A 13885-nucleotide genomic window follows, 5' to 3' on the forward strand; every position below is an offset into this window, starting at 1 on the left:
TAGTTCTTCTGGAAAAGGCTGAACAATTATTAGAAGGAAAAGTATCAAATTGATGGCCTAGCCAGCTCGAAAATTCTTTGATTGATTATATAAACTTTGAGTGTGTCTGAGCCTTCTTTCTTATTGGACTTCACTCTTTGTTAAAACACTTGATAGCTTGATGGCTTAAAATTTAACTATAAGAGTCATTTTCAAACTTTTGTCAGCTGAATCTATTTTTCAGCAGAAAGCTTATGAAGGACTGCGGTATCTAAAACAGATACGGGACTTCCCTGGCCGTCCAGTGGTTGGAACTCCACGCTTCCACTGCAGAGGGCGAGGGTTCGATCCCTGGTTGGGGAACTAAGATCCCACATACTGTGTGGCATGGCCAAAAAATTAAAAAACAAAACAAACAAAAGAACATATAAGGAAAGCTTACATTTGGAAAAATAATCTTTCATTTTTAAATATCTTTCATTTTTAAATCCTAGCAACCCTTTCCAAGTTTCCATATACTTCATCACCTTAGGACTTTGATGAAGGCCAATAGACAAACCTTCAAATTTAGAGAGTAATTATCTGTACTTAGCGTGTAGAAAAATAATATGTAGGCAGAGAAATGATAAAATAGGTGCACAATACTTAGCTCATATTAAGTATGTTAAAACTAGGAATACGTTTAACTTTCATCTGTGAAAGCTGACAAATATATCTGGTACTCACATAGGGCCAAGCTGGCAACGTAGTCGTAAGAGTTAAATAGTTTTGCGTTTCTGAAGTGGCGAGAGAAGATTTTTATGTTGTCAATGTTATTCTGTGTTTTGCCGTGTTGATGGGTACTCATCTTAAATAGCAGAGAAGATAGTGTAGTAATTCCTAATGCTGCTCTTAGTGAGCATTGCTTGGGATTCCCCTTGCAGAATTTAGAATATGGTTTGAAGGTTAAAGTTATAGGATGAAATCAGTAGATAATAGAGCAAGAAAAACGTACTTGTTTTCTGCAGCCACATGGAAATATGAGTAAATAGTGCTTTATGTGTTTGGAGATGATTTGTCAGAGCCTCAATCAACTGGCTCAACTTGCACAAAATTACAAAAAAACAAAACCCAAAAAACACCAAAATTCAGAAGGCAAGATGTACTCAGTAGTTTATTTCTAAACTGTTACTACTATGATTGTTACTAGCTCAGAAATTGTAATAGCTCAGAAATTCTGTCATCAGGATATATTATTTTTTAATGATTTCTTATTATTTACTTTTTAAGAGGGGATATATATTTTAGGGAAACTAACCTCATATATTTTATAATAAATGTTCTTATATGTCTTCTGAACAATTGAGTTATACATAAGTAAACAACCAGAAATATTGTTCAAGAAATACAAGGAATGCAGTGATGACAAAAGGAAACTGTTGAAAAATGCTCATTAAAGTTGGATGGAACAGAGAGAAGAGAAGTAAAGGCTACTGATATTTCTTTTGAACTTCCAGGCTTGCCATAAACTAGCTTCTTCATTTCTGAAACGGAAGGCCCCGTGATTGATAATTATAACTTTAATTTTTAAAAATATGAAATAAAAACATTTAAAAATATTAAGCTTTACTTCATCACTTTTACTTACGTATCTTTGAACCACCTTAAAAACTAATTCTTAAAAGAATACTGAAATTTTTTAAAGCCAAAAAAAGAGAATGTTATTTAAGAAGTAATACTTGAATGTACGTTGACTCTTCAGTGGTCTTTCTCTGTTCCATGTTTTCTCTGGATGGTAGATTATAGGATTCCTTATCATCTCCCCTCCTGGCTGTGTCAAGTATTTTAATTTTAGTTTAAAGTTAAATATGGTAGTAACTTGATTTATTCTCTATCATTTTATTAGCCAGATATTAGAAATTGGAAGATAAATATTAAATTATAACGCCATAGTAGAAAATCTTGCACACATTTAAAACCAAAGACCATGCATTTTTCATGTTTCTCCTCATTCCTTCTTCTATAGGCATAGCAAAGATCCTATGAGAAATCAGTTAGAGATATATTCAGGGATTGTTGACTGCAACAGTTTCCCAATGTGGCTTCAGGTCACTGGAAGAGAAAAGTATTTTCTTCCCTCTGGAGTCAAGGACCAAGTTACAGATGGCTGATAAAACCCATTATATGTTTTAACAGTGTTTGGTATTGGACTGACTCTTTACAAATCATTCCCATAATTGCTCATAAATAGTTTTCTTCCCTCCTAAAAACTCTGGATATTTTTAAGCATTACCATCTTTAGTAATTTCCAGCACAGTGATGATGATGGTTGCATGAACTTTGGCTTTTTGTACCTGCTATTTAACGCTCCCAAAGGCCAAGCCTTGGCCCTACTCCATTACTAAGCATCATTTGCTTATGGCCACATTTTCTCCTAAAACATGGCAGCTGATTTTTTTCCCTCCTAACTTTGAAACCATTGCTCCAAAAATTTCAAGTGGAGAATCACTCGGGAATTTAAAGGAATGAGCTATTGATCCTTCAGAAAAAATTAACATCTTACCTGTTTCTCTAGAATCCAAATATAATTTTCTTTTTCTCAGTGTGTGATTTGTGGACTAGTAGATCACTTAATCTCTGATATTTAGGTGCTTAAATTATGAAAAGTGGCGGTGATGCCTTCCTAGTTGATTTTGTTATTATAATAGAGCTCACAATTTGACTTTGCTTTTTATTGCTTAGCCGATCTCATATGAGTTTTCCTCATTCAGTTCTGGGTTAAAATAGCAAATCTCCCCAAACAGTACTTTGGTCCACTATATCAGTTTTTCTAAGAAATACTTCAGTATGCTCTAAATCTACAGTTACAGTAAGTGGCATTGGCTAGTGATTTGATTTGAGAATTGAGACTATGGTCTGGATTTACTCTTTATGCATTAACACAGGTCAAATGGACAGGGACTGTATTTTAAGTCAGTAATGGAAGGCTGAAGGCTGTCTTAAACCAATCATATCAGTTTTACCCATGACTGATTGATCCCTAGGGGCAGAGCCCTGTAAGCATTTCTCTTACATGAATGGACTCTATAGAGCCTGGAGTTTCATTCATAAAATGGAGACTGAAAGGACACACACACACACACACACACACACACACACACACACACACACACACTCTTTACTCTCTGGAATGTCCATTTATACAGAGCTGAAGGGTATAGTGTTCCATCAGCTGCTGCTTTTGCCAGTTGACTGGAAGTAATGATTAATGCTCATTGGTCCTGCCTGCATGTAACCTGACACTATTTATGGCCTTGCAGTGTTCCTAATGTATAGTGAATGAGAAGGCAACATTCTCAAATCAGAAACATAAACAGGAACTGGTGGGTCTGAATTCCATTCAAATATGTCATTTCAGCCACACAGTGTTTGTCTAACTGGGATTTTACAGGCAGGAAAGGGGGAAGGGAGGGATAATCTGCTTGTGAGTTGAACTAGCATGAAAAAAGGGAATTAGAATGGGGAGGGGGGTGTACTTTTTTAGTGTAGGATTTTTAGTTTCTTTTTAAAGAAAACAACCAGGATGCTTAGGCCCAGAACTGCTTATTGCGAGTGGGTGAGATGAACATACAACTGTTTTCATATGTGCAACTAAGATTTGCAATTAAATGAGACAGTTTAAGGATGCGCATTTGGATTTCTCCCTCTGTGTGTGTTTCATAAACGTGAACAAGAGAGGGAAGATAAATATTTATTTTTTACAAGTATATGTCTGAGTATATATTTTTAGGTTTAGAATATTGTTATAGAATATTTTACACTTAAAGGATCTCTATACTTAAGTGACTTAACTATGTAATAGTTTAAAGGGAGACTTTTTATTTCATAAAATATTTTTACCTAACATAGGCATAACTTAATTGAAATCTTTTCAAGGAATTTTTTTCAGATTAAATAGATTATGGTTTTTATCATGGGTGTACACGTGTGAAAATTTTCTATTTAATTGCTTCTAATACAGTCTTGAAAATTTTACAAAGATAGCTATTCAAAAACACATGTGAAAAACAAAGCAAGGCACAACTGAAAGAATGACACGCATATATCATTATGATTTATTTACTATTCTCTTAAGTTTAGAAAAGTATCTTTGAACATTCCATTCTGCTAACCCTTCTTTGCAGTGTGTGGGCCCTCACAGTTCACTGTTTTCATCCACATGTTTTTGTTATTCTTAGCATTAAAAAATAAAACCACCCACTTGGTATGACACTGGAAACATTATACTGAATCCTGGACCTGTTACCTATTTACTACTAATGTCATTTTGAGCATGTTTTGTTACCTCTTTTGTCCTCAGTTTCCTCATTCATGGAAAGGGGAAAATAATTCCTATACCTTTTGTGTTTTTGTGAGGATTAAATATGACTATGTTTGTAAAATTGCTAATATAGTGTTAGGGGTCTAGGCAATTAGAATAAGGATTTCTGTTGATATGATTTTATCTTAACTTCTAGAGATTTCCTCAGACTGTTGTTAGTTCTTGAATGAGGTGCCACTATTATAATATTTATAAATACACTTCAGTGCTAAAGGATAAGACAAAATAAGAGAGATATTCTTATGTTAAAACAATCATATTGGGGCTTCCCTGGTGGCGCAGTGGTTGAGAGTCCGCCTGCCGATGCAGGGGACACGGGTTCGTGCCCCGGTCCGGGAAGATCCCACATGCCGCGGAGCGGCTGGGCCCGTGAGCCATGGCCGCTGAGCCTACGCGTACCGGAGCCTGTTTTCCGCAACGGGAGAGGCCACAACAGTGAGAGGCCCGCGTACCGCAAAAAAACAAAACAAAACAAACAAAAAACAATCATATTGTGCATAGCCAGCAAGATAGTGTACAATTATGCTGTTTCTGACGTAGTGAAACAGTCGTACTGAACTTAACTGCTAGTGTTATTCATGTTTAAAGCAAGGAGACTAAATCATCTGAATATTGAGGTGATCCAAGGAAAAATGAGTGAGAGGACAAAGCAATTCATGATGTATTTGTTTCAAATTGTGTAGGTTCCAGAAAGGGAACAATTCAGTATTGAAGCTCATCATGAAAAATTCCCCCACTTCAGAATTTTTTTTGTGGCCCGCTTTGGCAACTAATGGCATCTTTTCTCATATATATTTTTAAACTTCCGTTAATTGTCAGAGTGCAATAATATCTAATAAGTAGTCAAAGTTAAAATTGTGCTTATTTTGTGCAATTGTGTTTCCTATCATTGCAACTTTATTTTCAACTCTAACTTACTGAAACCTCCACAGGCTTGTAAAACTGTGAGCCAACTAGATCATAATAAGCTAATCCTCTTTGAATGTGGTGGTTATTTGTGTAGGATACTGTCCCCTGCAAAAAAAAAAAAAAAAAAAGCCAAAAAACCCAGATGCTTACAAGAGAAGTTTGTGGTTTCTTAGGTAAAATTCTATGCTGTTGTTTTAGGTTATATAGCCTTTAAGTTTTAAAAGCATCTGAATGCAGATAACTGTGTTACTTTTTTTTTTCTTTTTTAAGGTTTTGCAAGCACTATTCTAGGCATACAAAGACTGACATAGCTCTCTTTCTGTCCTCAAAGTCTGTCAACAGTAGATTCAGTACATCTGATCTGTGGCAAAAGAAATATCTCTGCAGATTTTACATTATTTATATTCACAATTTACTAAAAATCCTAATGACAAAGCTCCCATCTAAGTGTGAATGAAGTAATACCAAATGCATCACTCTCTTAAGATTTCAGCCACCTCCAACTTTTCTGCCTTCTTTACATGTTTCAGTGACTAAGTTGTTATATTTATATAGAGCTTTTGTGACTGACAACAGATAGATCTTATAAAACTTGACTTAAAGCCTTCACACTTGAATTCAGACATATTAATACTGGGCCTTATTTTTTAGAGTTAATTACTTTCAGGTTTGTTCTATAAATAGCTTGTATGGGTGTAAAAAAAATCCTCATGTTAGCATCCTTTTTAGAACACTTTATAAAATATATTTTCTTGATTAGTTACACGTAATCTCTTCATGTGGTAAGTAGAAATGCAGAGTACAGGATGCTACACTAGCATGTATGTGAAGACCTGTGCATTTAGATACATCTTTATGAAGCTCATTTATTTATGCACTCTGGAAAACCTTTGGATTTTAAACAATAAACTGAATTTGCCAGGAAATGAGAAGAAACAAAAAACTTAAGTTTAAGAAAGACAAAACTTAGGCAAGATCTGTCATAATGCTCTTCTTTCTTGAATGAGATTGATGCCATTAGTTCTTGGTACCGCTCAGTATTTGTTTAGATGATAAATAAATGTCTTTGAAAACTTGTTTAAACTCCTGTGTTTACATTGAAATACACACACACACACACACACACACACAAGCACATTTTTCACCAAGTACCTGTTAATTTCGGATGTATGTTGACACACACATTTTGGCCCTGGAGTTTTAATTTCCGCCATCATCATTATACCATAAACAAGTTTAGGTGGACTTGATCTTGTTACATCACCTCCTCAAGGAGTTAGTTAAGTGTGTAATCAATCCATCTCTGCAGTGTACACTCACATGAAAGCAAAATCACATTAAAATACAACATCGAACTTATTTCTATTTTACTGGGATTTCTCATTTACTCTCAGAGATTTGAATGCTTAATTAAGTTATCACACTGATTGTTTCTCCAGGAATTTAACTAGAAGCATCAAATGAAAGAAAGGTGCTTTTTCCCCCTTAATTAGAGTTTACAATCTGAAGTGTTTTCAGCTTCGTACACTATTTGATAACAAAGAATTTCAACAAATCATAGGGATGTCTCATACAACTGTGGCAAATAGTTTCTCTCTGATCCGGCCTGTTATAGCTCCTAGAAACTTTAGGCAAACCATGACCTGAAGAAGAAACTTCATCCTGTACTATGGGGCAACACATATGCAAATCAGAAAAGTGCCTAGCAACTTCAAAACTGCACTTTGTGGGCAGACCTTTGGTAAAGCTTCCCAAATCAGTATTATGTTTCCCAATACAGGTTTAAAATGCAAGTCAAGAAACAGCTTTTTAGTTTCATACTTGCTTATCTTAATTTAAAGGAAATTTTAACTGCGTTACTAAAGGGGAAGACTAATCAAATCAGGTAGTTTAGTGTGTTAGTTTACTTCTTCTTAACTTCCGCCACAGTGACTATGACTAGCGCATTAAAATGACAACAGTGCTTTGCTGCTTTGAATTTTTGCAGCATATTAGATCAGCTTTCATCACCATGAACGCATCTGTGACAAATTATAGGCAGTTTAGTTTCTGCAAGCTGATTTGGCCCCATCCTAAGGTCATGCTGAAGAGCTCTTTGATCCATAAGTTTCCAAATAATAAAAAACAATCCTTTACCCTAAATTAAATATACATAATTCAATTTACAGATTGAATTTAAAACTTTTTAGACTAAAGCCATTTAGCATCAAATACCAGGGAGTAATACTGTAAAAAGAAGCTCAAAAGAGGTACCTCCAAATATTTTGAAAATATAATGGAGCTTCTCACTAAACCTTATAAACTTATAATGAATCTAAAATCAATATATTTTAAATATCATAGGTTAATAGATTTATGAAGAATATTACTGAATAAGTACACGAATAAGCAATGTCAACCATCTCAATAGATACATGATTTAAGAATAGCAAATTAAGTTACAAAAATAATTTTGATGTGTAATTATTTCTAGTTTTAAGTACGGTGATTCACACAGTTTAAATACTTGTGAGGTTCACTTAAAAGTAGATTCTGTTAATAATAAGTACCTTATATTGAATCCTGAGTGTTAGCAGAAAGTGGGCAGAATGTTGCCCGTGGCTTACTCCATATGGTCTTCCAAAAACCCTTTGAAGGAAATCACTGTTATTCCCATTTTACAGATGTGGAGGTTGAGAGTTAAGAGGTGTTAAATAACTAACAAAATGTTATACTCCCATAAAATATCAGAACTGAGATTCAAAACCAGGTCTCTTAGACGACAAGGTGAACGTTTGTAATCACTGCTGACTAATGATCCTAAGATTATAATTATGGATGCATATTAAGACAGTGTAAATATGCTCTCATCTTAACGTTTGTGAACAGGATAAACTGCAGCTTATTATTGTCACTGAATTATGTAAGTTTTATTTCATGGATAAACATAAACAAATGCGTATGAAATGCCTCCATTCCCTGCTACAAAACATTTCCCTTTGAAGTCGCCACTTAGCTAGTTTGGATCTGAGTTGAGCATTTAGCAAAAGTTAAAATGTAATGCCAAACTTCATTGGTTGGATTTTTTATTAGATAAGGTAGAAATGAAAGCAGCAGGCAATTTAATTAGCAGTAATTTTTCTGGGCAAGTCATTACTTTGATGAACTTCAGAGCAACGTTTATGGCTCCTAATTAACCATGTTAGTCATTTGATTGAATAATCACTTTGGAAATGTTTCTACAATTTGATTAGAGTCTGACCCACTCGGATGGTCATAAATTAACTGATATCGCTTTAGGATAACATGACTTTCGTTACTTTAGGGGAGTAAACTTCTCTTAGCCATATTTTTTTCAGGCTTCTCTGGACCATACAGAGGGCACCGATTTTAAAGATAGACTGGACTTAAACGATGCTGGCCAAGTGTCTCAATTCCAAGAGCTAGATGTTAATTTTATTTACTCTGGGGTGTAATCAATAGTATTAAGAACTGGCATAATCACAAATATATTCTCACGTATGCATTTTTTTCTAAATTGCTGTTCAGTGCTTTTTTGTTTAGAACTTAGGCCACAAGTTGAGCCTTTGGAAACGTAATGGAGGCTGCGGCATTAGCCATATTTTATGTCATTAATTTACGATGAATTTTAAATCAGTATACTTTAAATGTCATAGAATAATAAGTAGAATTTATGAATAATATTACAGAGTAAGTACAACAGAAACCAATAAATCAGCTAGTTCAATAGACATGAGTATTAGTGAAATTATCCATCGAATCCTATCTTTGATGTCAAATGTCTAGTTTTCCAGGATTATGATTATTTCATATGGTGTTAGGGCACTTTTATAAGCCGACCCTTCAACTTTGAATAGTGGGTTTCTCAGAAACGCTTGCATTTTCTTTCTTCCGCTTTTTCTCCCCCTTTGGGGAGGAAACTACATTTAGTCACGCTAAATATATAATAGAGTTTAACCTCTACATTTCCTAGCTGCCTCCAGAGCCAGCCAGCTGTTTTTACAGCCACACTCCAGCTGGGCAGCAGTCAGTAAAAGTATTTTGTGGCAGGGTGTCAACATTGGTACAACAAAATGCTTGCCTCTAAGCAGCTGTGGAGCTGATGGCAGAGTCATTAACACTCTCGTTTCCAGGCCCAGCTGCCTGAGGGAACTTACGCCTTGGTAATAAATCAAAATAACGTGAAAAATTAATTTGAAGTACCATTGGTTAAAGAGTTGGGATAAAATGCATTGCTAATCATTTGTTAACCCAGAAGATCAACTCCACTGCAACCCTATTGTAAGCACTGATATCAGAAAGCACGGTTTAACCCTGTAGGGCCAGAATTATACACCACATAATACTTTATATAAAGAAGGCACAATGTAATAAAGTGTTTGAAAATGAGTTTTACACTATTTTCGGCTTGTAAGGTATTGATTGCCACATACTTTTCAAGATTACTGCTATTAGGGATCGCCATTAAGCTATTTTTGACTAAAACCACGTAAGATAAGCTTTTTTCTGTGAAATAATATCTCATATTTTGGTTGATATTTATCACTAGAAAAAATTTTAGAACATCAGGTAGACTTTAAAAATGGAACATTCCAGACCAAGAAAGAATGACATCTGGGCTAAACAGTGCTCATTATCTATTACAGCATGAAAGTCTATAGATGGATAGTTAAAGAGAGATAAGGGCCTTTGGATTCCCATTCATTTAAATGTTATTACTTGTTCAGAAGTTAAGTACTTACTACAAGTGGTGGAAAGGAAGATATATTCTTATATTAAATAGCACACTTGTCATATATATTTTTATACATTTAGTTTTGTACATGTTGTTTTAAAAACTTAAGTAATACATACAGAAGATAGAATCAACTTAATCACATGTGTATATATTCCTGTGGAACCTATATATGTTATATGTAGGGTTGGGCCCAGGTTTTTGGTACCTAAAACTTATAAAATTTGGGGAACCCTCTGAAAGAAAAGGAAAAGGAAATGACATATACAAAATTAGGCATAGGATTTCAGTAGGGCTCTTGCAAGTAGAGGGTCTTGAGGTTGAAACTACACTCTCTTCACCATGAATAGACCTCTGGTTATGTGAGTGAACTTCTATATTCAGAGTTAAATAACTAGGGACGATAACAGACTCAGATAACATCTCACCCAACCCTTTGTTTTATATAAACTTAGACACAAAATGGCTTATCTAAAGTCATGTAGCTTTATTAGTAGTAAATGAAGGACTTGAATTTTAATCTTTTGTCTCTTAATCTATATATCTTTCCTTTTCCCCATATCTAAAGCTACTAAACACATTAGATACACAACCATCACTATGACTCAAGTTTAACCATTAACCAAGTTTATTTTCTCAGGGATGAGTTAACTTGGTCACACAGGCAAGGCCTCACTCTTAAGGTAACAATGGTGTTTGCTAAAAAGTTGTTGGATTTCTCTTTTATAGCCTCACTGATTTGAATCTGACCTGTGGGCTTAACAATATGAAAAGCCAGTCTTGTATATATCTGAAGAAAAAAGAGCAGTCACCTCACTAGGCTGGAGTAATTTTAAGAGATATAACAATTTCGTCTTCTCATAATAATTTCTAGGCAGTGTTCATGAAATAAACTATGAATGAGTCTTTTATTGATCTTTGCTTTGGATGACATTGAGTATACAAAGCTATTCCATACATGTCCTGAAATATTTTTTAAGTCATGACACTGTTTGAGGACACCATCACATTTATGCAGGGTTGCTGGCAAAGCCACCTTTACTTTATGAAGGTTGGTGTGGGTAAAACTTTGAATTCACCTGCCTGTTCAGGAGACTCAGTATCCACCATGATATGCTTCTCATCCTTAAGTTTCTTGTGTGGGCCCTGCCTGAAACGTTAACTATGTGTTGACAAGTTCCCCTCAAGAGACTCGTGTCAGTTTCTGTTACTTTTCCTTTCTGCACTCTGTCCACTGATAACAGCACATTTTCAGCTCCAGACATCTTTGACCGCTGTTGTTTCCTCTTGCAGAAGTGCCTAGCTGCCACTCCATTTATATGAGGCAAGAAGGCTTCCTGGCTCATCCCAGCAGAACAGAAGTTAAGTTTTCCACTATTGAAATTCTTGTAAATACCTGTCAACATAATTGGACGTCCTAAGGATGCTGTCAGATTATCATTATATTACATGGGGAAAATCACTTATGTCCACTAAACCATTATTTTAAAACTTTTCTTTTTAAAGTAAAAGGAAGATTTTTCAGGTCATGATCTCTTATATTTGGTTGTTAACATGAGTCATGTGCATATAAACAGCTGAAAAGTGGACTTCTCTGTTCTTTTTTGCCAGCAACCACATCCTTTTGAAAGAGAACGTGTGCTTTTATAAGATCACCTTACCTTACTGCTTTCTACTGAAGTGTATCTTTTAGGAATTTTCAGTTTTGCTTTAGAGACCTAAGTCATTGTTTTGAAATAAAGCACCGTTGATTTAAATACATTCACCTTTAAATATCCTAGATTTTACATTTTGGGACAAGTAATTGTTAAGAATGGACTTTCACAAAAAAGAGTTAGAAAAGGAGTTTTCTGTTGTGGATGTGTTATGGTAACCGTGGGGGGAAAGTTTTGTTCTAATGGGCATGATACCTGCAAAGTAATGAATGAAAATGATTTTATCTGGATAGACTCCCCTTTAAAGTATTTCCGGAATTATGTGCATGGTCCTTGATGTCAACACTATGTATCTTAGTGAATGACTTAGATCCATCCTTCTAGGTTGAGTCCAGCATTTGTTGTTTTGTTTAAATAACATTAATAGAAGTAAATCCCCATGTTTAAAGGGTAGTATTATGAGATGATAAATCCAGAAAATATGAGGCCAAAAATTTTGCACAAATGCAATATAATTATTGTTGCTATTTTTAATATTATGTGCCTACCACAGAGACCAATACTTTTGAGAAATAAAACTGTGACTAAACTATGGGAAATTTCTTCCTGGTGATGAAAGATAACAGCAATTAAATGAAGGTCCCACAGTCAAGGATATTTGGGGGAGAAAATGATTGTGAAAAGCTGTCAATTTATTTTGCATTTTTCCTGTGGACTTAGTTATGTTACAGCAAAAAAGGAAAGTTTTTTTTTTTAACTGCCTTGGCTATTGAAGATGAAAACATGAGAAAGTTAACCTAGCTAAATATTTCTGCAAAGAAGTAAGGGGGTAAACCGTACCTGTTTCAGTTCCTCAGGGTCATAATGCAAGGTACATGGCAGTAATTCACTCTGATTTCCCTCTCATCTGGTTGAATAACAAAACTTGGAAGAAAATGGAAAAGGAAACGATACGTTATACATCCCAGGTTTGCCAGTGTTTACGTAAGCTCTATGCTTTGGTTAGTAATAATATAAATTGCTAACTCTCATGTATTACCATGTGCTAGGCAGTGTTCTAAAGTTGCATATATTAAATCATGTAATCCTCACAACAACCCTATAAGGTAGATGCTTTGTTATCATTCCCATTTTATAGATGAGGAGACTGAGGCACAGGGGTTAAATAATGTGTCCAAGGTCACGGAGTGGAAAAGTAGAAGAGTCCTTTTCTACCTCCGTTTTTGCGTTAATGGTTATATTTTGATTTATTTGTGAGTGTTATTTCTGTCATGAGTAAATGTATTTCATTTCCCCCCACAGGCTGCATGTTTGAAAAGGGCCCCAGGCAGTTTTATGATGACACCTGTGTTGTCCCAGAGAAATTCGATGGTAGGTTTTTCATTGTGTATCAAGTTTTGATTTCTGTAAGAGGGCGAGGAGAGATCACCTTCGCCTCTCCTGAAAGCAGTCAACATCGCTACTTAACGATCTTTATGCCCGTCACTTACGATGCACTCAAGTCTCGCTAAACTTTGCCTCTTATAAATTCCCTTTCCTTTGCCCATTAAGAAGCTTTTTTCTTTTGTCCTATGAGAGATCCCATTTTTAGAGTTAGACAGAGTGTCATTCTTGCTGGGCTTTATGTAGAATAAGGGGGCCCTTTCCATTGCCCGGCTGAGGACATGCAGCTTGTTGCTTGAGATTTACTGAGAGCTGATCCCGTAATTAACAAAGCAGAGGAGAAAGCGTGCTACTGTGGATGCATGGATGACTAATGCAGGCTCTTGCCTTTTATTGTTCACGAAAACATGCATTATGGAACACAGGAACAGTACAGCTGCCCATTTAGTTAGTGATTGTGAGTCCTCCTTTTTTGTTTTTCCCCTGGGAAGATGTTCATTACTAATGTGACATTACTTTGTAATTGCTTCAGATGGAGTTAGGAAAGCATCACTCTTTTTTTTTTTTTTTTTTGCCGTACGCGGGCCTCTCACTGTTGTGGCCTCTCCCGTCGCGGAGCACAGGCTCCGGACGCGCAGGCTCAGCGGCCATGGCTCACGGGCCCGGCCGCTCCGCAGCATGTGGGATCTTCCCGGACCGGGGCCCGAACCCGTGTCCCCTGCATCGGCAGGTGGACTCTCAACCACTGCGCCACCAGGGAAGCCCTGCATCACTCTTTTAATATCACTTGCTGTGGCAATGAAAATGAAAATATCACCCCACACACACACACGTTAGAAAGGGGTGTCAAGTTAGAATCTTCTT

General features: G+C 35.8%; 1 protein-coding gene across 4 annotated transcripts in view; it reads left to right on the top strand.

Moving 5' to 3' along the window:
- Positions 1–13885, top strand: part of ETV1 (ETS variant transcription factor 1) — a 92706-nt gene that overhangs the window by 64986 nt on the left and 13835 nt on the right. For all 4 annotated transcript variants that reach the window (XM_082845944.1, XM_082845941.1, XM_082845943.1 and 1 more), the window contains 2 exons: positions 11277–11343; positions 12939–13009. In XM_082845944.1, coding sequence (XP_082702070.1) covers positions 11277–11343; positions 12939–13009 — 138 coding nt within the window. The remainder of the gene's footprint in view (positions 1–11276; positions 11344–12938; positions 13010–13885) is intronic.

The sequence above is a fragment of the Leucopleurus acutus genome (assembly GCF_964270905.1).
Source record: "Leucopleurus acutus genome assembly, chromosome: 9".
NCBI lineage: Eukaryota > Metazoa > Chordata > Mammalia > Artiodactyla > Delphinidae > Leucopleurus > Leucopleurus acutus.